The 22,693-nt window shown below is 46.8% G+C and overlaps 1 protein-coding gene across 1 annotated transcript in view; it reads right to left on the bottom strand.

Moving 5' to 3' along the window:
- The window catches only part of COL9A3 (collagen type IX alpha 3 chain), a 67,693-nt gene continuing 45,000 nt past the window's right edge, over positions 1-22,693 (bottom strand). The window contains exons 24-32 of the mRNA XM_032218378.1: positions 18,392-18,463; positions 15,032-15,067; positions 11,773-11,817; positions 10,483-10,515; positions 8,254-8,400; positions 6,800-6,854; positions 3,875-4,057; positions 2,051-2,128; positions 1-531 (exon numbers count right to left, since the gene is read on the bottom strand). Coding sequence (XP_032074269.1) covers positions 356-531; positions 2,051-2,128; positions 3,875-4,057; positions 6,800-6,854; positions 8,254-8,400; positions 10,483-10,515; positions 11,773-11,817; positions 15,032-15,067; positions 18,392-18,463 — 825 coding nt within the window. The 3' untranslated portion in view covers positions 1-355. The remainder of the gene's footprint in view (positions 532-2,050; positions 2,129-3,874; positions 4,058-6,799; positions 6,855-8,253; positions 8,401-10,482; positions 10,516-11,772; positions 11,818-15,031; positions 15,068-18,391; positions 18,464-22,693) is intronic.

Raw genomic sequence — 22,693 nt, 5'->3', positions numbered from 1 at the left:
GATTCTCCCCCCCCCCCCATGGAACTGAAAAAGAGCATCCATTTTATTAACCCTCTTTCAATCCGGACAATGTTTCTTTCACTGTGTATGAACAATTCCCTTGTGGGGTTCTTTGGCCCTCTCTAAGGTTGGAGGTTTTCTTGCAGACATTTCATTACCAAACTAGGTGACATCATCAATGCACTGATGTCGCCGCCTAGTTGGATAACTAAACATCTGCAAGAAAACTATCAAGTTCAGAGAGCACCAAGGACCCCACAGTTCAACCCTGAGCCATAAATACTCTCTCTTGGTAACAACTGCATTGAATGTCGTGTTCCCTTTCCTCACTCACTTCATTCAACTTCCTGCAGATTTATGATTTCTTGAATTTCCCTCTAGCAGCAGCTCCTATGCAGGCAGACGAATCACAGAGTCCTGTAGTTCCTTGTGCTCCAGCTGAACCCGGTCTTCCAGAATCCCCTGGTAACCCAGGTTCACCAGGCGCACCATTCCGACCATCTTTCCTGATTCCAGGAACACCTGGTGGTCCTTGGGAGGGGGAAAACAAAAGATTCAGCATGTTATTCGGCATTTTTTCCAAGGACAGGCAGCAGCTGGAGAAACAATCACATTTTTAAAAAAAAATGGTTTGGTTTTAAAGCTTATGTGTGTCCTCGGGGCCATTTTTCTTTCCCCGTATCTAGATATTGATCTGGATTGCCAACTTCTCAACCTAAATCAAGGGGTCTCCAAATTTGGAAACTTGAAAACTGATGGACTTCAACTCCAGAAGGTTGGCTGGGGAATTCTGGGAGTTGAAGTTCACAAGTCTTAGGGAATTCTGGGAATTGAAGTTTATGGTCCTCAAGTTGAAAAATTTGGAGATCCCTGCTCTAGATTGGTTGACATGGAGAACTACCTGTCAATTTCAGCTGCTCTCAATTTCTCCCCTTTGCCAATTGGTTCCTTGAATTAGCTATTTTTTTCCCCTACAAGTCCCAACAAAATTTGAATATATTACGGTAGGCTTTTCCCTCCAAAAAATTGTCAGCATTCCAACTAACTCCTCATTGCAATTCAGAACTCCGAGACAAAGTCCATCGAAGTAAAATGTTATTAGAGAAGTCATATTGGCACATCTGGGGAAACCCGAATGTGAAAGCCTGCATTTCCCCCCACCCACACTAAAACTCACACCCTGCTCTGTCCAGTGACATTCACATCACATGGCCCAATCAACCCCCCTGTCTCAGCTGCCACCAAACTTCGGTCACTCCCATCCAGGTGCCAGCAGCCCGACCTTGATCTCATGTGAAATAATGTGGCTACCCCAACACAAGTAGCAATAGCAGTTAGACTTATATACCGCTTCATAGGGCTTTCAGCCCTCTCTAAGAGGTTTACAGAGTCAGCATATTGCCCCCAACAACAATCCGGGTCCTCATTTTACCCACCTCGGAAGGATGGAAGGCTGAGTCAACCCTGAGCCGGTGAGATTTGAACAGCCGAACTGCAGAACTGCAGTCAGCTGAAGTAGCCTGCAGTGTGGCATTTAACCACTGTGCCACCTCGGCTCTTAAGTGACATTGAGCTGGCCACATCCACCATGGCCAGACCCCCCCCCCCAGCCGCCCTCCCCCGAGATCAAACACAACCCTGATGCAGCCCTCAATGAAATCGAGTTTGACACCCCTGCTATAAATCCCTCAATTCCCCACCATTCAGTTAGAACCGAAGAAGTTTCTTGCATGAGAAGTGAAATGTTTTCAAGAGGCGGGGGGAGGGAAATGAAGAAAATCCAGTTACCTTTTAAAAAGCACCTTTGGGGACAACCGTGACTTGGATGATTGAGAATCTCCATAGAGATTTCTTTGAAGACATCTTGCTTCTCATCCAAGAAGCTCCTTCTGAGCTGAAAAAGCTTCTTGGATGAGAAGCGAAACGTCTTTAAAGAAAAACAAGAAAATCCAGTTGCCTCTTGGAAAAAAGCACCTTTGGGAACAACCAGGACCTGGATGATTGAGAATCTCCATAGACATTCCCCTGCAGAACATTCTTTTCAACTCACCTTGTGGGCCTTGATCTCCAACAGGTCCATCCACGCCTTTGCCAGCGACTCCTTTGTCTCCCTTCTCACCTGAGTCCCCTATAAAATTTAAATAAAATCCATCCATCAGAAAGGACACCCTTGGTAAGCCGACTTGGGAAAGAAACATCAAATCCAACCTTTCGTAGGTTTTAATGCATGGCAGGTACTCCTCAACTTCTGACCACAAGCCTGAGCCCGGAATTTCTGTGGCTCGAGGAGGTTTGCCCCAGTTTACATCCTTTCTTGCCAGAGTTGTTGTGAATCACTGCAGTTGTAAAGTTAGTAGTGTGGTTTGTTACATGAACCTGGGTTCCCTCTTGACTTTGCTTGTTAGAAGGTCGCAAAAAGTCCCACAGGTGTTTTTTTCAAGAAGCAACTGGACTTCCTGGTTTTTCTTTGAAGACATTTCGCCTCTCATCCAAGAAGCTTCTTCAGTTCTGACTGGATGGTGGAAAATGCCCTTTCTTGGATGAGAAGAAAAACGCCTTCAAAAAAACCCCAGAAAGTCCAGTTGCCTCTCGAAAAAGCACCTTTGGGACAACCATGTCCTGGATGACTGAGAATTTTCATAGCCAACGTCTATGAGTACATGAATACATGCCATTTTGATCAGGTGACCATGGGGATGCTGCAATGGTCATAAAGTGTGAAAAACGGTCATAAGTCACTTTTTTCGGTGCCATTCAGAGGTGGTATTCAGCAGGTTCTGACCAGTTCTGGAGAACCGATAGAGTAAATTTTGAGTAGTTCGGAGAACCGGCAAATATCACCTCTGGCTGGCCCCGCCCTCATCTATTCTCTGCCTCCTGAGTCCCAGCTGATAGAGAGAGAATGGGGATTTTGCAATAACCTTCCCTTGCCACTCCCCCCAAGCCACTCCCCCCAAGCCACTCCCCCAAGCCATGCCCACCAAGCCACTCCCCCCAAGCCATGCCCACCAAGCCACTCCCCCCAAGCCATGCCCACCAAGCCACTCCCCCCAAGCCATGCCCACCAAGCCACTCCCCCAAGCCATGCCCACCAAGCCACTCCCCCCAAGCCATGCCCACCAAGCCACTCCCCCCAAGCCATGCCCACCAAGCCACTCCCCCCAAGCCATGCCCACCAAGCCACTCCCCCAAGCCATGCCCACCAAGCCACTCCCCCCAAGCCATGCCCACCAAGCCACTCCCCCAAGCCATGCCCACCAAGCCACTCCCCCAAGCCATGCCCACCAAGCCACTCCCCCCAAGCCATGCCCCCCAAGCCACTCCCCCCAAGCCATGCCCACCAAGCCACTCCCCCAAGCCATGCCCACCAAGCCACTCCCCCCAAGCCATGCCCACCAAGCCACTCCCCCAAGCCATGCCCACCAAGCCACTCCCCCAAGCCATGCCCACCAAGCCACTCCCCCCAAGCCATGCCCACCAAGCCACTCCCCCCAAGCCATGCCCACCAAGCCACTCCCCCAAGCCATGCCCAGCAAGCCACTCCCCCCAAGCCATGCCCACCAAGCCACTCCCCCAAGCCATGCCCACCAAGCCACTCCCCCAAGCCATGCCCACCAAGCCACTCCCCCCAAGCCATGCCCCCCAAGCCACTCCCCCCAAGCCATGCCCACCAAGCCACTCCCCCCAAGCCATGCCCACCAAGCCACTCCCCCAAGCCATGCCCACCAAGCCACTCCCCCCAAGCCATGCCCACCAAGCCACTCCCCCCAAGCCATGCCCACCAAGCCACTGGTGCCATTGTAACTTCCAACAGTCGCTAAAGAAATGATCATAAGTTGAGGACTACCTGTAATCTCTTTGGGGCTTTACTCACCTCTAGGCCCAGGAGCTCCCAAATGCCCTGGGGGTCCCCTGTATCCGGGTGGACCACGAGCCCCAGGATGTCCAATGCTCCCCATTGCTCCAGCAGGCCCCGGAGGTCCAGCGGGCCCAGGCTTCCCCATGAGTCCAGGAGCCAAGGGTTTCCTTAAATTAGCAGCTAACTGGGCAATGTGCTCTGGAATTAAAAACAAACAAGCTTAAAAACTGCAGGGTGGATTTTTATCAGTCACTGGAGGCAGTGGAAGCATTCAAAGCATTCCCAGAGAAGCTTGCAAACAAACATGTTGTTATAAAATAAAGCATGCCAAACCATTTTGGATTAAAAAAATGGTTTTAGCCCTTTTTTTGAAAGACTGAATTTTAGCCACTTGCTGCAAATTTGTTGTGAGCTTTAGCCTGTTTTTTAAAAATACAAAATAAATACACAGAATAACTAGATAGATAGATGATATGGGCAGAAGACAGAAAGAGATAGATGATGGAGAGAGAGAGAGAGAGAGAGAGAGAGAGAGAAGGAGGGAGGGAGAGAGGGAGAGAGGGAGAGAGGGAGAATATGATGGACGGATGGATGGATGGATGGATGGATGGAGATACTAGACAGAAATAGATGAATGTAGATACACACACACAAACACACACACATAGCTACACATGTGCACAATTGGTGCCAGCTGGGACACTCAATATATATGTATAGCTCATCTGGAAATAGTCTTAGTTCTCATTCTTCCCAAATAGATAAAAACACTATCTCTAGAGCAGTGTTTCTCAACCTTAGAGACTTTAAGATGGGCAGACTTTCAACTCCCAGAATTCCCCAGCCAACATGTTAACAGAATAACAGAGTTGGAAGATCTTCCATTCCAACCCACTACTCAAATACGAAACCCTATACCAATGGCAAACCTTTTGTGGCTTGCATGCTAAAAGTGGGGGAGGAGTGCAGTGGGGGCCCACAGGCTCCAGAGGCTTTATAGGAGCCTGGGGAGGGCGAAAACAACCCCCCGCCCCCCTGGAGGTCCTCCAGAGGCTTCAGGGAAGCTTCCAAAGCCTCCAGAGTGCACAAACCCAGCCATACGGGCAAACCAGAAGTTCGGGAACGGACTTCCAGTTTTCTCGTAGGACCGGTTTTAGCCCTCCGGAGCCTTCAGGGTCCTTCCAGAGGCTTCCCTGAAGGCTCCAGAGGACGAAAAACGGTCCTACAGACAAACGGGACCTTGCGTGCCCTGACAAATGGCCCCACGTACCACCGCATGCCATAGGTTCGCCCTATACTATTTCAGACAAATGGCTATCCAACATCTTCTTAAAACTTCCAGTGTTGGGGCATTCAAACTTCTGGAGGCAATTTCTGTTCCACTGATTAATTGTTCTCACTGTAAGGAAATTTCTCCTTAGTTCTAAGTTGCTTCTCTCCTTGATTAGTTTCCACCCATTGCATCTTATCTTGCTCTCAAGAGCCAAGGTGGCGCAGTGGTTAAATGCAGCACTGCAGGCTACTGCTAGATCAGCAGGTCAGCGGTTCAAATCTCACCGGCTCAGGGTTGACTCAGCCTTCCATCCTTCCGAGGTGGGTAAAATGAGGACCCAGATTGTTCGGGGCAATATGCTGACTCTCTGTAAACCGCTTAGAGAGGCCTGAAAGGCCTATGAAGCGGTATATAAGTCTACTGCTATTGCTATTGCTATTGCTTTGGAGAATAGCTTGACTCCCTCGTCTTTGTGGCAACCCCTGAGATATTGGAAGACTGCTATCATGTCTCCCCTAGTCCTTCTTTCTATTACACTAGACATACCCAGTCCCTGCAACTGTTCTTCATGTGTTTTAGTCTCCAGTCCCCTCATCATCTTTGTTGCTTTTCTCTGCACTCTTTCTAGAGTCTCCACATCTTTTTTATATCAAGATGACCAAAACTGGATGTAATATTCCAAAATCATAACATAACATTAATAATAGCTATTATCGATCAATATTCTGGAACACCCAAGAAGAGACGTAGTGGCCTAGAGGTTGAGCTCTCGTCTCACAATCAGGAGGTTGTGACTTTGATCCTGGTTAGTGGAAAATATTTATGTTTCTGAGCGCAAAGAGAAAATATCTACTGTGAACTCCTCATGGGTGTCAGGAAGGGTATCTGGCCAGTAAACACTCAGTGGGCCCAACGGCACCTTGATGCAAGGGACTACAGGGTCTTTAAAAGAAGGGGAAAGAAAAAATTTCTGGAGTTACCCAAGGGATGGATTTCAAACCATTCTTATTCCAGTATCTCATATGCTTATTCAGAAATGTCAAATTCCTAAGTCCTACTTGAAGGCCAATGAATAGAATAGAATAGGCAGGAAACTCTACACCACTCCAGACAAATGGTTATCTAATCTCTTCTTAAAAATTCCCATTGTTGGAGCATTTATAACTTCTGGAGGCAAGTTGTTCCACTGATTCATTGTTCTAACTGTCAGGAAATTTCTCCTTCGTTCTAACTTGTTTCCTCCCCAACCTCCTCACTGTCCGACTCTGCTACCGGCTTCACTGGCCGCTGGCAGGCCACAACAGAAGCCCTTCGGACTCTTCGAAGGATTTGCTCAGGTTGTAGGACTCGTCACCGGAAACTTTTTTTAAATCTTTTAACGACCCCGTAATCCCTTGCAGTGGAGTGGAGTCGGGGCAACTGAATGGAGCTGAGAGTTTACTAGCCGGATTCCCTTCCTGTCACCAATGCGAAGTTCACAGCTGGTATTTACTCATTGTGCCCAGAGAGAGAGAAATATCTGCCTCTACCTAGGATCAAACTCATAGACACCTGATTGTGAGGCGAGAGCTCCCCCTCTAGGCCACCGCCCCACTCGCTTGTCACCAACGATCCATTTGGCAAAATAAATATTATCTCCTTGCCCAAGAATTTGCAGCTGTACTCACCACTGATCATTCCATCGCAGAGTTCTCGGATGCGTTCCTCACTAGCTTCTTTTCCCTACAATTAAAGGAAAAGGTAAAGGGTTTCCTGTGTCAAATCTGACTCTAGGGGGCGCTGCTCATTTTCTAGCGGAGGGAGCCAGCATTGTCCAAAGACAATAGCAATAGCAATAGCAGTTAGACTTATATACCGCTTCATAGGTCTTTCAGCCCTCTCTAAGCGGTTTACAGAGTCAGCATATTGCCCCCAACAACAATCCGGGTCCTCATTTTACCCACCTCGGAAGGATGGAAGGCTGAGTCAACCCTGAGCCGGTGAGATTTGAACAGCCGAACTGCAGAACTGCAGTTAGCTGAAGTAGCCTGCAGTGCTGCATTTAACCACTGCGCCACCTCGGCTCTCTTCTGTGGTGATGTCACCAGCATAAGCCAAGGCGCACAGAACGCTGCTTACCCTCCCAGCAAAGTGGCACCTATTTATCTACTCGCATTTGCATGCTTTCGAACTGCTAGGTGGGCAGGAGCTGGAGCAAGGAACAGGAACTCATCCCTTCCCGCAGCACTCGGGTCTCAAACCGAAAGCTGTCAGCTTTCCAGCAGACAAGCTCAGCATTTTTAACTGCTGAGCCATTGTGCCCCTATCCCTAATATTATGCAACGATATTTAGAAATCCCTCAGAAGAGTTGGGGTCTCATTGTGAACATCTCCTCCATCCTCCCTTAATTTGGTCTGCACCAGAGATTTTTATGACTTCTAAAGAGTTGCAATTTATCTTCCAACGTCATGATACCTCGCTACGGAGCTCCCTAAGTAACTCTGCAGCAACCTTTCATTCATTACGAGACTTATCGGTAGTCCTCGACTTACCACTTAACATCTGTGGTAAGAAAGGTTGTAAGATGGGGCAAAACTCACTTAACACATGTTTCACTTAACAACAGAAATTATGGGGTCAGTTGTGGCCATTAGTCGAGGACTACCTGTATTAGGAGTAGCCCAGTGAAAATGAGCTTTAAATTGGAATCGGAAGAAAAAAACGGGAAGACCAGCACCAACAAACAATTGCAGAAGGCGTCACGGTTCCGACAGATGCCCTAATTAACTCATGAGTCTCGAGCCAAGTTTCAAAAGAAAACCAGCTATTTATTAGGAGCAGCATGTCGGCATCTACTCCAGTGAGGTCAACTCTGCCGCACGTAATTTATGGCTCAACTTTGACCTGATTTCCCACAAACTTCCTCTCAGTCTGTGTCATAAATCACATTCTCCAGCGAGGCACTCCTGCGGGCTGTAGAAATCCACGCCTCACAAGCTGACTCTGGGAATTGGAGATCTGAAAACTGGAAGAAGGTATGCGTGGAATGTGCTCTCCCCCGCTCTTGCTGCCCATGGCAACTCGAGAGCAGACTAGAAATGCTTTGTGAGTTGACACAAGGCTTTGTCCAGAACCTCTTACCGGAGGGCCTGGTTTCCCCACAATCCCAGGGATTCCTTGCTCGCCTTGCAAACCCATTTTGCCAGGATGGCCTGGAATTCCTGGAAGTCCAGCAGTTCCATTGGGGCCGTGGACTCCTTTCGGGCCAGGCTCTCCTCTCTGTCCTGCCTGCAAAAGAAGAATGAAGAACATCCCAAATCCGTGATGGCAAACCTATGGCACATGTGCCACAGGTGGCACGCAGAGCCCTCTATGTGGGTACATCAGCCGTCGCTCCAACCCCACCCCTGGTCAGCTGGTCTTTGGGTCTCTGCTGCGCATAAATGGGGGGGGGGCGAATGCATGGGGGTGTCTGCTCGCAATGCATTTTGGAGCCTCGTGCGCCTTCCCCCTCCCCATTTTGGGCCTGGAAGGCCTCGTGCACCAACCCGGAAGCCAAAAATGGGGTGCATGCACGGGGGAGCGTGGGGGTGTGTGTGTTCATGCACAAATGCCCAACAGGTCACACATGCATGTGTGGGGGTGGGGCGCATGCAGGGGGCTGCTCACATTGCATTTTGGGGCCTCACATGCCCTGCCATGCCCCGTTTTGGTCCTGGAAGTCCTCCTACACCAACCAGGAAGCGAAAAATGGGCGGTGGCAGGGCGGATGTGTGTGTGTGGGTCACGCATGCATGCACCGGAGCAAGGTGCACACGGGGGGTGTTGTGCACACTTTTGGCACATGACAACAAAAAGGCTAGCCATCACTGTCCTAAATGGAGAAGCTGTGGCCACTAAGTTGGGCCTAAAAGCCCTTGAGGGATGCAGTTGCCTTATAGCAGTGGTCTCCAACCTTGGCCACTTTAAGACTTGTGGACTTCAACTCCCAGAGTTCCTCAGCCAACAGTCAACTCTCTGGGAGTTGAAGTCCACAAGTCTTAAAGTGGCCAAGGTTGGAGAACACTGCCTTATAGAAGCTAAGCAAATCTCTAATCATGATCTGGACATGTGACTGACTGGTAACCATCATGGGCGCTAACTAGGCGGAGGACGTTGGGTTAAAACTGGCCCCAAGTTAACCAGTCAGCCTTCATGCTCAAGGTGGGACTAGAACTCAACGTCTCCTGGCTTCCAGGCAGCACCTTATCCACAAGACCAAACTGGCTCCATCAATCAATGAGAATAGAGCTGGAAGGGACCTTGGAGGTCTTCTAGTCCAGCCCCCTGTTCAAGCAGGAGACCCTATATCATGTCAGACAGATGGCTATCCAGTCTCTTCTTAAAAACCTCCAGTGATGAAGCACCCACAACCTCTGAAGGCCAGCTCCTCCATTGGTTGATTGTCCTTAGGAAATTTCTCCTCAATTCCATGTTGCGGCTCTCCTTGATTAGTTCCTATCCCTTGTTTCTTGTCCTGCCCTCTGGTGCTTTGGAGAATAATTTGACCTCCTCCTCTTTGCGTAAGCCCCTCAAATACTGGAATATTGCTATCATATCCTCCCTGGTCTTTCTTTCCTATAGACCGGCCATACCCAATTCCTGCAACCGTTCTCTCTACGTTTTTGTCTCCAGGTCTTTAATTCTCTTCGTTGCTCTTTTCTGCACTTTTCCCAAAGTCTCAACATCTATTTTGTAATGTGAGACCAAAACTGGATGCAGGATTCCAGGTGTGCTCTCTCTCCTATATGTTTTATTGGAACTGCCCTCCTGTCTTGCTCAGGCCAGCACCACATCAGTGGTGGGTTGCAGGCGATACGCCCCGGTACGGGTGTACTGGAGCCTGCCTGGAGCATCGGATACCATTCCGGTACTGTGCTCCGCCCGCTCAAGCTCCATACTGGTCTTTTAAGTCTTTGGCACTTCCGTGCACGCGCAGATGCTCCGCTGAGCAGCTGGAGCATTGTGGAGACTCGCAGAGGCGCTAAGACTCATGTGCATGCTGCACACGTCCATGTGTACACCACTGGACCCGTTCCAACCGTACCGGTTGGAACGGGATCCAGAACTCACCTCTGCACCACATGCAAATAGCTTTCGCTTAAAGCACTGGCTGCTATATTGTTGGCCTTCTGTTTTGCGCTGCTGGCGGGGACTTTTAAATGAAATATAAGAATGGCGGGGAAGCGGTCAGGAAGCCTTTTGTGGGTGACATTCATTTTCCTTTGCACCGCTTCCTCTGACAGCGACGTCTCGGATTTTTTAAAAATAAAAACCACCAGGCAAAGGAGTACAAATCCATATAATGAAAAAAAAGTATAGGATACTCACTTCCCCTTTCTGTCCAGGAGAGCCAAAAGGGCCCTAAGAAAAGAAGAAAGAAATTGAAATAAAGTTATTTCTTTCAATCCCATGCAGGAAACCAAAATGAAACTGAAGAATCTGGATTACTTGTCATTGCAGCTCACAAATACGCCATCCAAATTTATCATCTGAACAACTTACTTGGGGATTGAAGTAGAATTAAAGAATGCTAGAGTTGGAAGGACTATAATGTCAGAGTTTGTTGCAGAAAAATCCAGAAGCACACGCAGATAACTGATGCAGCTGGATTCATTAACTTCTTTATATGCATAAGAATAGATGAATAAATGTACAATACCAACAGGTGATTCTTCCAAGTAAACACAAGGCAGGAGAGTTACAGGCAAACACAAGCAAGTTAGTTTTGTATGAGACAAGCCCAGACAGACTGCTAGTTTAGTTATCAGAGCAGCAGACTGCTTAAGTTTCTGTTTCAATTCTCTGCACAGACTCAGAAAGTTGCAGGCTAACCCACGGCCTGGATCCAAGCCATCTGGCATGGCTCTCAGTCACCAAATAGTTTCCATTGGCTGACCCAGTTGCCATGCCTATATATTGGTTGACCTTGTTCCTATGTCTCTCCCAGTCATGAATATTCTAAGTGTCAACCTTTGTATAGTGTGGGAATACACTCTGCATTTCCAGCATCGTGGATGAATATAGCTGGGGTCTTCCCTAGAGTAACCTTCATCATGCTGATTCAGTTCTGTATCATAACTTCAGTTCCGAGATCTTCTACTCCAGAGCCTTGCAGATGTGTCGAGGAGTTAGTTAAAAATAAAATTAAAAAGATCCCAGGACCACTGAATCAGCAGGCAAAGCTGTAGTTTAGTGCTTCTCAACTTTGGCAACTTTAAGATATGTGGACTTGAACTCCCAGAATTCCTCAGCCAGGCTTTCATGCTTAAGGCGGGACTGGAACTCACTGTCTCCTAGTGATTGGCCCAAGTCAGCCAGCTGAAATTCATGCCTAAGGTGGGACTAGAACTCACTGTCTCCTGATGATTGGTTCTAAGTCACCCAGCTGCTTTCATGCCTAAGGTGGGACTAGAACTCACTGTCTCCTGATGATTGGTTCTAAGTCACCCAGCTGCTTTCATGCCTAAGGTGGGACTAGAACTCACTGTCTTCTGGTGATTGGCCCTAAGTCACCCAGCTGCTTTCATAGAACTCATTGTCTCCTGGTGTTTGGCCCTAAGTCACCCAGCTGCTTTCATGCCTAAGGTGGGACTCTCCCAGCCCGGTTTCATTACATACCTGTTCTCCTTTACTTCCTGGTAGTCCATCTGTCCCAGCAATGCCCTATACAGGAAAACAGAAAGAATACATTTATCAAAAAGGAAAACAAGATTTTAGAATTTTTGGGCTAATGATGATTGATGTTAGTTTTCTTCTGAATCAACCTCTCATAGCTTCCTGGATGTGCCACGCAATTTTTTTGGCAGCATTAAGTCTCCCTTCATGTTCTCCTGAGATGTTCTTCTCAACTCACTATCCCTTTCAACTCACTAACCCTACATTCCTGGAATTTCCTGGTGGGTTTCCTATCCAATATTAACCTCAAGCCTACTTAGCTTTGTAGGAAGTTAGCACTCACCCTTCTCTGAGAAGAATGAAATGTTTTCAGAAATATTAAAAGGCAGAATATTATATTTCCCTGGATGAGAAACGGAGAAACATGTTTTTTTAGAGGGAGAAAGCAGCCCCCACCTTTCTTAATAGCCCTCAGCAGATGTCAGCATTTAAGAGACAAAGAGCTTATTGAGATCTAGGTAGCTCTATTCATAGACACAAATTCCCTGCAGAGAGGTCTGAACAAAGGTAGGGTTAGCCCTCAGCCACAGTAGGAATTGCCCCAAAAGGCCCTTCATTGCATCAGCCCAAACCTAAACCAAACCTAACTCAGACACACTCCTAGGATTTGTACATGGCACCTGGGGAGTCTGACAACAACCAATAGAATACATATTCTTGTACAGGAACAGGAGGCTCAAGTGCAAAGCCCAAGATAAGATATAAATACAGCCCACTCCAACTCCATGTGGTCAGCTGCACCAGAATCACACGTCCTTGGTTGTTCTGCTTCATCAATAAATGGACCCTCTTCCTAATCAGCTCCAGTCTATTCTACATATCAAAGATCTACCTCCTTCAGGCAGAGCCATAATAGGAATCCCAAAGTCTTTTCATTACAACATCACCCAGCAAGGCTCAACCAAGCTTGGGACTCGGGACAGCCTACAAAGTTGCCCCTGCATGGCCCCATGGGAGTCTGACAACCAATCAGAATACAAGCTCAGGTTCAAAGCCCAGAGAGGGCATAAAACCCAGGCACCCTCAGCATCTCTTCCCTTTTCTGCCCAGGACCTCAAACCATGTGGTCCTGTCCATTGTCAATAAACCTTCTTTCCAAGCAACTTCCATGAATCCAGTGTCTTTCCCCCGCACTTGGAACTAAATCCAGATGGACATTTCTTCCAACAGGTGGTTTTTCCAAAAAGCAATTGAACTTTCTTGATTCCTTCCCCCCTCCCGCTTTTAAATCATTTCACTTCTCATCCAAGAAGCTTTTTGGATGAGAAGCAAAATGTTTTCAAAGGGGGGAAAAATACAACAAAGTCCAGTTGCCTTTTGGAAAAATCACCTTTGGGTCTCTGAACGCAAAGCTTTGAGCTCTAAGAAAGTGACTTTAATTCAAGGTTAAACCTTCAATGAAGAACATTTTTTAAAATAGGATGCTTTTCAACAATTTTATGAGTTGTTACATCTATTTGCTGCCCTTGGTTAGAAGTAAACTTTCTCATGTAAACCAGAAGAGGGCTTCCTTGTTCCAGTATGCGGAAAATTACTGCCAAGGACAGGAACAAAATGTGCTCAATTTGTATTATACAGTTTTATACAATTCACACTTTCTGTCATTTATGCAGCAGGCAGCCACGTGTGATTCTAAATCTGTTTTGCGAATGAGTATACAAAAACATATGGGATCAATAAACGTGTTAAGGAAAAAGTATGCAAAAATATGTCCATTAGATTAAACTACCTCGAACTTAACTGAAGATGGAAATAACTTCTCAAAACTTAAGTTGTAGCTCTGGGTAGTCCTCAGCTTACAACTCCAATCGGGATCAGAATTTCCCTTGCTAAGCAAGACAATTTTCAAGTGATTCGCACTCAATTTTACTACCTTTCCCCCCCCCTAGTCCTTAAGTGAATCACTGCAGTTATTAAGTGAATAATGTGGTCATTAAGCCAATCTGGCTTCTCCCATTGACCTTGTTGGTCAAAATAGAATTACAGCACACATTACTAGAGAAAAGAAGGACCAGTATAAGTATAATCTTTATTGTCATTGTACATAAATACAATGAAATTGGTTCCCCACTCCCCAGGGGGGAAATGATAGCAGCATTCCAGTATTTGAGAGGCTGCCACAAAGAAGAGGGAGTCAAGCTATTCTCCAAAGCACCTGAGGGCAGGACAAGAAGCAATGGGTGGAAACTAACCAAAGAGAGAAACCACCTGGAATTCAAAACAGTGAGGACAATTAACCAATGTTTAAAGGAAATGAATTCAAGACTTCGCCCATTGCATCTCAATCCTTGGTCAGCTACACACAATTTGAAGCTTTGACCAAAAGAACAAGAGAAAGCTCTTCTGTTCTGACCAAGGCTTCCCAAGAGCATGAAGCAAACTCCTAGTCCCAACAAAAAACCCTTTTATTAATTTGCTGTGAATTCTGCTCATTCACATCCAACAAAGCCTTTTCAAGGGAGGATTTACAGTCACAGACCTTATCTGGCTTGGAGAGCTGCCAGGTCGATATCTGCAAAACTCGGCAAGAAGTCTCAGAGAGTCACGAGCAAATCAATTGTCTCCTGCAAACTCCACTCCCCATTCACCCCTCTTTTATTTTCTCTGGGAGGGGCCATTCATTGTCCACTTGTGGCCTTACTCTCAAGTCGACCCCTGTTCTTTAGCTGTTCCCTTCGTCCGGCAACTCTGCACATGCACACCCTGGGAACAGGCTCCAGCTGTTCTTCTGCCTCACTGATGTCTGACTCTGAAGGCAGCTGATAACTGTCAGATGGCCCTGGCCCCGTCTCTGCCTCTGACGCAGAATCCTCATAAGAGTCTTCTCCAGACTCCAGGACTGGCCCATCTTCCTCCCCAACCTCCTCACAGTCCAAATCTGCTGCCAGCTCTGCTGGCCACTGGCGGGCCTCAACATCTTCTTTCTGCAACACCAGCTCTGCCCCTTTCCTGCACGGGTGCAGTGTTGCAACATACCTACCAAAAAGATGGAACTTGCGTTGCTTTGGATAACTGTACCATTACACATGCGCTGTTAGGGGCACAAACTAATGTTTCACACCGCAATCAAACCATAATGTGGTTTGTGTGGTTAGTTAATTGGATGAGCCCAGCCACTGAAATTTATTCTGTAAACCAGGATTAGACAAACCATGGTTTTAATATGATTTATGCATCCAAAGAATTGAGATCTTTATCTTACCTGGTTACCTTTGGGTCCCGAAACCCCAGTAGGACCCTGGAAACAAATAAAGAAAAAGCATGAAAAAGAATTGCCAGAAACAATTGACCAGCAAGTTACTCAAATTGCAAGGACACAATATAAATAAGTACCGTATTTTTCGGAGTATAAGACGCACCAAGGTTTTGAAGAGGCAAATTAAAAAAAAAAGTTTGTGTACTCTGCAAACCTCCCCAAAACGGCCCGTTTTTCATGAAAACGGACCCGTTTTCCACCCCAAAAAGGCATGAATAGCCTTTAGGGGGTTTGCAGAATGGTCCTGGGGGATGCCCCCCCAAAATGAGCAAAAACCGACCCATTTTTGTTAAAAAATTGCAGGAGGCTTATAGGAGTACACCTGGGAGCTGGAGGAGGGCAAAATTGAGCAAAACACAGCCCATTTTTCACTCATTTCTGCCTTCCCCAGCCCCCAGGAGCTCTCTGAAAGCCTCCTAAAGGCATTGCATGGCCATTTTGGTGAAGGGGGCGGGGTTTCAGGAGGCAAAAAATGCTGCATTCAGTGTATAAGACGCACCCAGATTTCCACCTTATTTTTTGAGGGAAAAGGGTGCTTCTTATACTCCAAAAAAATACAGTACCTTTTGGATTAGGTAAGTCTATTGTCAGAATGGTTTTTAAAAATTATTTACTTATTTGTTAAATTTGTTTGCCGCCGCTCTTGCCACACAGTGATTTAAAACAATCTCTTCTGACTAATTTTATTGCTTACATTTAAAACAGTATTTGGAGCACTTTTGCAATAGATCGTGTTTCTTACCCGTGGCAATTTGAAGCAATGTGTGGACTTCAACTCCCAGAATTCCCCCAGCCAGGGGAATTCTGGGAGTTGAAGTCCACACAGCTTCAGGTTACTAAGGGTGAGAAACCCTGCAGTAAATGCACGGCAGAGTTAAGGAGCTGTGGGCGGCATGCTCCACCCATTTCATGTTCTGTTCTAAAATGACATCCCATGCAATGAATCCACAAATGTGGGTGGAGCTGCCATCAAGCCCCGCCTTCTACCCAACAGGTGTTTTGAAACAACTGGTCTTTTAAAAAGGCATTTCTTAATTTCTCTAACAGAGAAAACAACAGTAATTATTTTAAAGAAGGTTTTTAAGAAGAGCTTAGGCAGCCACTTGTCCTGAATGGTATATAGGATCTCCTGCTTGAGCAGGGGGTTGGACTACAAGACCTTCAAGGACCCTGCCAACCCTGTTATACTGTAGCTGATAATTTAATAACAGTAACATCCAATTGTAACTAACTAACAGTAGTTTAATAACAGTAACAACTAACATCCATGCAGTAGGAAAATCTTGCTTTGCAGCCATCTTTCATCAATGGAAATATTTTAAATCGATTCTGTAACTTAGATCAGCGGCCCCCAAACTTTCCAGCTTGGCTCCGCACAGGTGGGTGTGAGTGTCAGGTGTACATGCATGCATGCACAGCTCCATTTCTGTGGGGGGGGGGGAAGTGCTCCATTTGTGAAAGTACAGCTTTGCGCGTGAGCACAAGCACCAGGGCCGGATTTTCCTATAGGCTAACTAGGCTTCAGCCTAGGGCCTCAAGATCAAGAGGGGCCTACATTCAAATTGTTAGCAAAATTAAAATTACACTATTCTAAAAACAGTGAACACTAAAACACTGAACCGAAAATAAGGAGAAATTCTACGCATATGACTAATAAACAAACATAAACATGTATTGATTAAAATCGTTCCAGCACCGCGGCAGTTGGGGAGCCCGCCCATGTTCCCGGCACCGGCGGTTGGGCGAGAGGCGCGGCCGCTCCCAGTAGCCGCCCCGTCGACGCGGAGCCCACCAGCAGCCAGGCAGGTGAGGGCGAGGGGGCCGAGCTGGGCAGCTGAGCGCAGCGGGGGAGGCGGCTGGCCTCGCTGCCTTTGTCGCAGAGCAGAACCGCCCTCTGTCGGGAGGCCAGCTATATATATTGATATATATCACAGTAATGATGTATTTTATTGTCTCTCATGTAATTTACAAACTTAAAAATGGGAGGTGAAAGGGCCTCATAAGTGGAATAGCCTAGGGCCTCTTTTCATCTAAATCCGGCCCTGACAAGCACCCTCCGCTTGCACGACTGCAGCTTCACGCACGTGGGCTTTCCCATCTGTTGTGGCCCGTTGGCCCCTCCAGCAGCCGAATTAGAAGAGGAGGAGGCGGCGTGGGAGTCAGGATCAGCATCAAGGCAACCTGAGAGCTCCGAGGGGGAAGAGGGAATGGAGCTGGCAGAGAGACAGAGGCAGGGCCTGGACCGTCCGTCAGCCCTCAGGTGGAGAGTCACCAGCCCCCAGGTGTGGAGGTGGCTGAGGAGGAAGTGGAGGAACAGCTGGGCTGAACATCAGTCCAGTGCCTGATGCATGGATGCGCAGAAGGCAGAGGAGAGCAGTGGAAATCTATGGGCCGGTCCTTGGGAAGGAAGAGCCACCACTGCTAGCGAAGCCCCACCCTAGCTCTGGGGATAAAAGGCAGCGGAGATGAATAGATGTGGCAGATAACTATTCATCTCCCTGTCAGGCAGACCTGTTAGCCTGCGGTGAAAGAGAAACGTTTTGCCGGGGCTGCTGGCGCTCCTAATGAAGGAATCATTGCAATTTGTCGTGTTTGTGGAGCTGGGTCAGAACACCATCTCTCTTGCCACCAGGTTTTGAACAGGCCATAGCCTGTGGGACTGGGGACCCCTGACTTACATTACAGAATTGATTGAATTAAATATTGTAGCCCCGTGACCCATCAAAACCGCGCTCGATTAAGCTGCGCCCAATGAAACCACGTTGCTGATGTCATCAACAGGGCGACAACAGCCAGCGTGGAGAAAGAAGGGCGCTTTAAATAGTGCTTTGAAAGCAAGCCGATTCAACTTAAGGTAAGGGTTAGGTTTAGGGTTAGGTTTAGGGTTAGGTTAAGGGTTAGGGTTAGGTTTAGGGTTAGGTTAAGGGTTAGGGTTAGGGTTAGGGTTAGGTTTAGGGTTAGGTTAAGGGTTAGGATTAGGTTTAGGGTTAGGTTAAGGATTAGGTTTAGGGTTAGGTTTAGGGTTAGGTTAAGGGTTAGGTTTAGGGTTAGGTTTAGGATTAGGTTTAGGGTTAGGTTTAGGATTAGGTGTTAATTTTAGGTTTAGCATTTACAGCGTGCTTCTGTCTCCGCGCTGTTGTTGCCCTGTTGATGACGTCAGCTACGCGGTTTAGTCGAGCGCGGTTTAGTCGAGCGCGGTTTTGTGGTGGAACCTTGTAGCCCTACCCAAAAGAATTCTGCATTCATCGAAGTAACATTCATCAGAGCCTCATTGCGTCATTTGTTCATTTTTTGCAGAAGATTTACCTGCTGGCCGGATTCACCCCGTAGCCCAGTGGCACCAGGTCGGCCTGGTTCCCCACTTGGTCCTGCACGGCCCTGGAAAGTTAAACGAAAAGAGAGAAATAAGAGAGAAAGCTGAAACAAGGGAGAAAGGGGTGTTTGAATCAAACTTATTCAAGAACAAACTTGTTGAATAACAAAGTTATTCAAAATCGGCAGCATTTCAGAAGGTGGCTTAAAACAGTCCGAAAAGAAAAAAACAGAAAACCCATCTTAGCCAACTTTGAATTTTAAAGTTGCTAGTTTGCCACTGGCAAATCTCTACGTTGTAGATCCCCATGAGCCATTTTAGTTTTCTATCTCTCCAGCTCCATTTAGTTTCCCACAACCTGCCTTATTTACTACTTTCGTTTATTAGATTTGCACCACAGGTGGATTTCTACCAGTTTGGCCTGGTTCAGCCGAATTGTTCGTGTTATGCTGGCTGGGATTGCAGAACTGGCTGCAACCCAGGCTGGCCACGCCCCTGAACCGGTTCCCCAGTCGTCGCTGCCACCATCTTTATTTTTATTTCTGCACATGCGCAGAACAATTTCCATTGAACTGCGCATGTGCCCGCAGTGAGCATCCAGCGAAGCATGCCCATGAGTGAACCGACAGTAATGCCATCCGAAATGCACCACTTAAAGATACCAGCTGGTCTCACTCACCTCACAAGATATCCTAAGGCAGTGATGGCGAACCTTTTTTGGCTCCCGTGCCAAAAGCAGGTGGAGCGCAAAGGGGTCATACCCCTCTGCTTTTGGTATGTTTTTTTCACCCTCCCCAAGCTCCTAGAAAGACCTCTGGGGTCTGGGGAGGGTGAAAACAGTCTCCCCGGCCCACCGCCTCCATATGGTGAAAAAAAGACCTATGGGGAACCCGGAAGTTTAGGAATTGTGACTTCCGGTTTGCTCGTAGGGCTGGTTTTTGACCTCCTGAGCCTTCAGGGAAGCCTCCTGAAGGCTCGGGATGGTGAAAAATGGCCCTATGGCCAAACCAGAAGTCAGTTCCTGTATTTCCAGTTTTCCCGTAGGGCTGGTTTTTCGTGCTCCGGAGGTTGCACAAAATGTTAATGTTCAAGCCCCAGGAATAAAAGTACCACAAAAACACCACAAAAAGTACTACAAAAGTACCACAAAAAACTCCGGGGGTAAGGGAACTCCGGAGAAGCTCAGCTACAGACAGAAAGTCTAGGCGTACTGCCAAGAAGCATTAAGGCTGTTAGAGGCAGTTTCTGAAAACACTTAAAGCAGCAGGGGTGGCAATTAAGATAAGGATTAGGCTAGAAATACAGGCATACTAGAATCTTTCCTTCCTGTGTTCGTTGCAGGATTAGCCCTGTAAAGTGGGAAAAGATTTCTTCTACCAACCGATTCTCCGAACTGCTCAGAACATTAACATGCGGTTTGGGACAACCGGTGCGAACCGTATGGAGCCTACCATTGTTTATATCTGTTTTTCTTCAAATTTAGCAAATTTAAGAATGCATGGACTTCAATTCCCATAATTCTTCAGCCACATTGGAAAGAAGAGTGCTGGGAAGACTAAAGAGCAGACTGGACAAATGAATAGATTCTTCCTTAGTGTTTTTCAACCTCAGTAATTTTAAGATGCTTGGACTTCAATTCCCAGAATTCCTCAGCCACAATGGAAAGAATAGTGTTGGGAAGACTAAAGAGCAGACTGGACAATTGGATCAGAGGTGGGTTCCTACCGGTTTGGACCGGTTTGGACGAGTAGGTACTAACTCAGCCTGCCACGCGCCCAAACCGGTTCTCTCGGCGCTGCCGTAAGCACCACCATCTTGTTTTTTTGCTTCTGCGCATTTTTTCAATACTGCGCATCCCTGAGCAAACCGGCAGTAGCAGTAGCCAGAACCCACCCCTGAATTGGATAGATTCTACCTCAGTGTTTCTCCCCCTCAGTAATTTTAAGATGTGTGGACTTCAATTCCCAGAATTCCTCAGCCACAATGGAAAGAAGAGTGTTGGGAAGATTAAAGAGCAGACTGGACTATTGGATAGATTCCACCTCAGTGTTTCTCCCCCTCAGTAACTTTAAGATGTTTGGACTTCAATTCCCAGAATTCCTCAGCCACAATGGAAAGAAGAGTGTTGGGAAGATTAAAGAGCAGACTGGACTATTGGATAGATTCTACCTCAGTGTTTCCCCCCCCTCAGTAACGTTAAGATGTGTGGACTTCAATTCCCAGAATTCCTCAGCCACAATGGAAAGAAGAGTGTTGGGAAGATTAAAGAGCAGACTGGACTATTGGATAGATTCTACCTCAGTGTTTCTCCCCCTCAGTAACGTTAAGATGTTTGGACTTCAATTCCCAGATTTTCTCGGCCACAATGGAAAGAAGAGTGTTGGGAAGATTAAAGAGCAGATTGGACTATTGGATAGATTCCACCTCAGTGTTTCTCCCCCTCAGTAACGTTAAGATGTTTGGACTTCAATTCCCAGATTTTCTCGGCCACAATGGAAAGAAGAGTGTTGGGAAGATTAAAGAGCAGATTGGACTATTGGATAGATTCCACCTCAGTGTTTCTCCCCCTCAGTAACTTTAAGATGTTTGGACTTCAATTCCCAGATTTTCTCGGCCACAATGGAAAGAAGAGTGTTGGGAAGATTAAAGAGCAGACTGGACTATTGGATAGATTCCACCTCAGTGTTTCTCCCCCTCAGTAACTTTAAGATGTTTGGACTTCAATTCCCAGATTTTCTCGGCCACAATGGAAAGAAGAGTGTTGGGAAGATTAAAGAGCAGATTGGACTATTGGATAGATTCCACCTCAGTGTTTCTCCCCCTCAGTAACTTTAAGATGTTTGGACTTCAATTCCCAGATTTTCTCGGCCACAATGGAAAGAAGAGTGTTGGGAAGATTAAAGAGCAGACTGGACTATTGGATAGATTCCACCTCAGTGTTTCTCCCCCTCAGTAACTTTAAGATGTTTGGACTTCAATTCCCAGATTTTCTCGGCCACAATGGAAAGAAGAGTGTTGGGAAGATTAAAGAGCAGATTGGACTATTGGATAGATTCCACCTCAGTGTTTCTCCCCCTCAGTAACGTTAAGATGTTTGGACTTCAATTCCCAGATTTTCTCGGCCACAATGGACAGAAGAGTGTTGGGAAGATTAAAGAGCAGATTGGACTATTGGATAGATTCCACCTCAGTGTTTCTCCCCCTCAGTAACTTTAAGATGTTTGGACTTCAATTCCCAGATTTTCTCGGCCACAATGGAAAGAAGAGTGTTGGGAAGATTAAAGAGCAGATTGGACTATTGGATAGATTCCACCTCAGTGTTTCTCCCCCTCAGTAACTTTAAGATGTTTGGACTTCAATTCCCAGATTTTCTCGGCCACAATGGACAGAAGAGTGTTGGGAAGATTAAAGAGCAGATTGGACTATTGGATAGATTCCACCTCAGTGTTTCTCCCCCTCAGTAACGTTAAGATGTTTGGACTTCAATTCCCAGATTTTCTCGGCCACAATGGACAGAAGAGTGTTGGGAAGATTAAAGAGCAGATTGGACTATTGGATAGATTCCACCTCAGTGTTTCTCCCCCTCAGTAACTTTAAGATGTTTGGACTTCAATTCCCAGATTTTCTCGGCCACAATGGAAAGAAGAGTGTCGGGAAGATTAAAGACTGGACTATTGGATAGATTCCACCTCAGTGTTTCTCCCCCTCAGTAATTTTAAGATGTGTGGACTTCAATTCCCAGAATTCCTCAGCCACAATGGAAAGAAGAGTGTTGGGAAGATTAAAGAGCAGAGTGGACTATTGGATAGATTCCACCTCAGTGTTTCTCCCCCTCAGTAACTTTAAGATGTTTGGACTTCAATTCCCAGAATTCCTCAGCCACAATGGAAAGAAGAGTGTCGGTAAGATTAAAGACTGGACTATTGGATAGATTCCACCTCAGTGTTTCTCCCCCTCAGTAATTTTAAGATGTTTGGACTTCAATTCCCAGAATTCCTCAGCCACAATGGAAAGAAGAGTGTTGGGAAGATTAAAAAGCAGACTGGACTATTGCATAGATTCCACCTCAGTGTTTCTTTCCGTCAGTAACTTTAAGATGTTTGGACTTCAATTCCCAGAATTCCTCAGCCACAATGGAAAGAAGAGTGTCGGTAAGATTAAAGACTGGACTATTGGATAGATTCTACCTCATTGTTCCCCCCCCCCTCAGTAATTTTAAGATGTGTGGACTTCAATTCCCAGAATTCCCCAGCCAGCCATGCTGGCTGGGGAATTCTGGGAGTTGAAGTCCACAC

This window comes from Thamnophis elegans, chromosome 5 (genome assembly GCF_009769535.1).
Source record: "Thamnophis elegans isolate rThaEle1 chromosome 5, rThaEle1.pri, whole genome shotgun sequence".
NCBI classification, from domain to species: Eukaryota; Metazoa; Chordata; class Lepidosauria; order Squamata; family Colubridae; genus Thamnophis; species Thamnophis elegans.
Note: the sequence above shows the minus strand (reverse complement) of the source record. Positions and strands in the feature narration are given on the sequence as shown.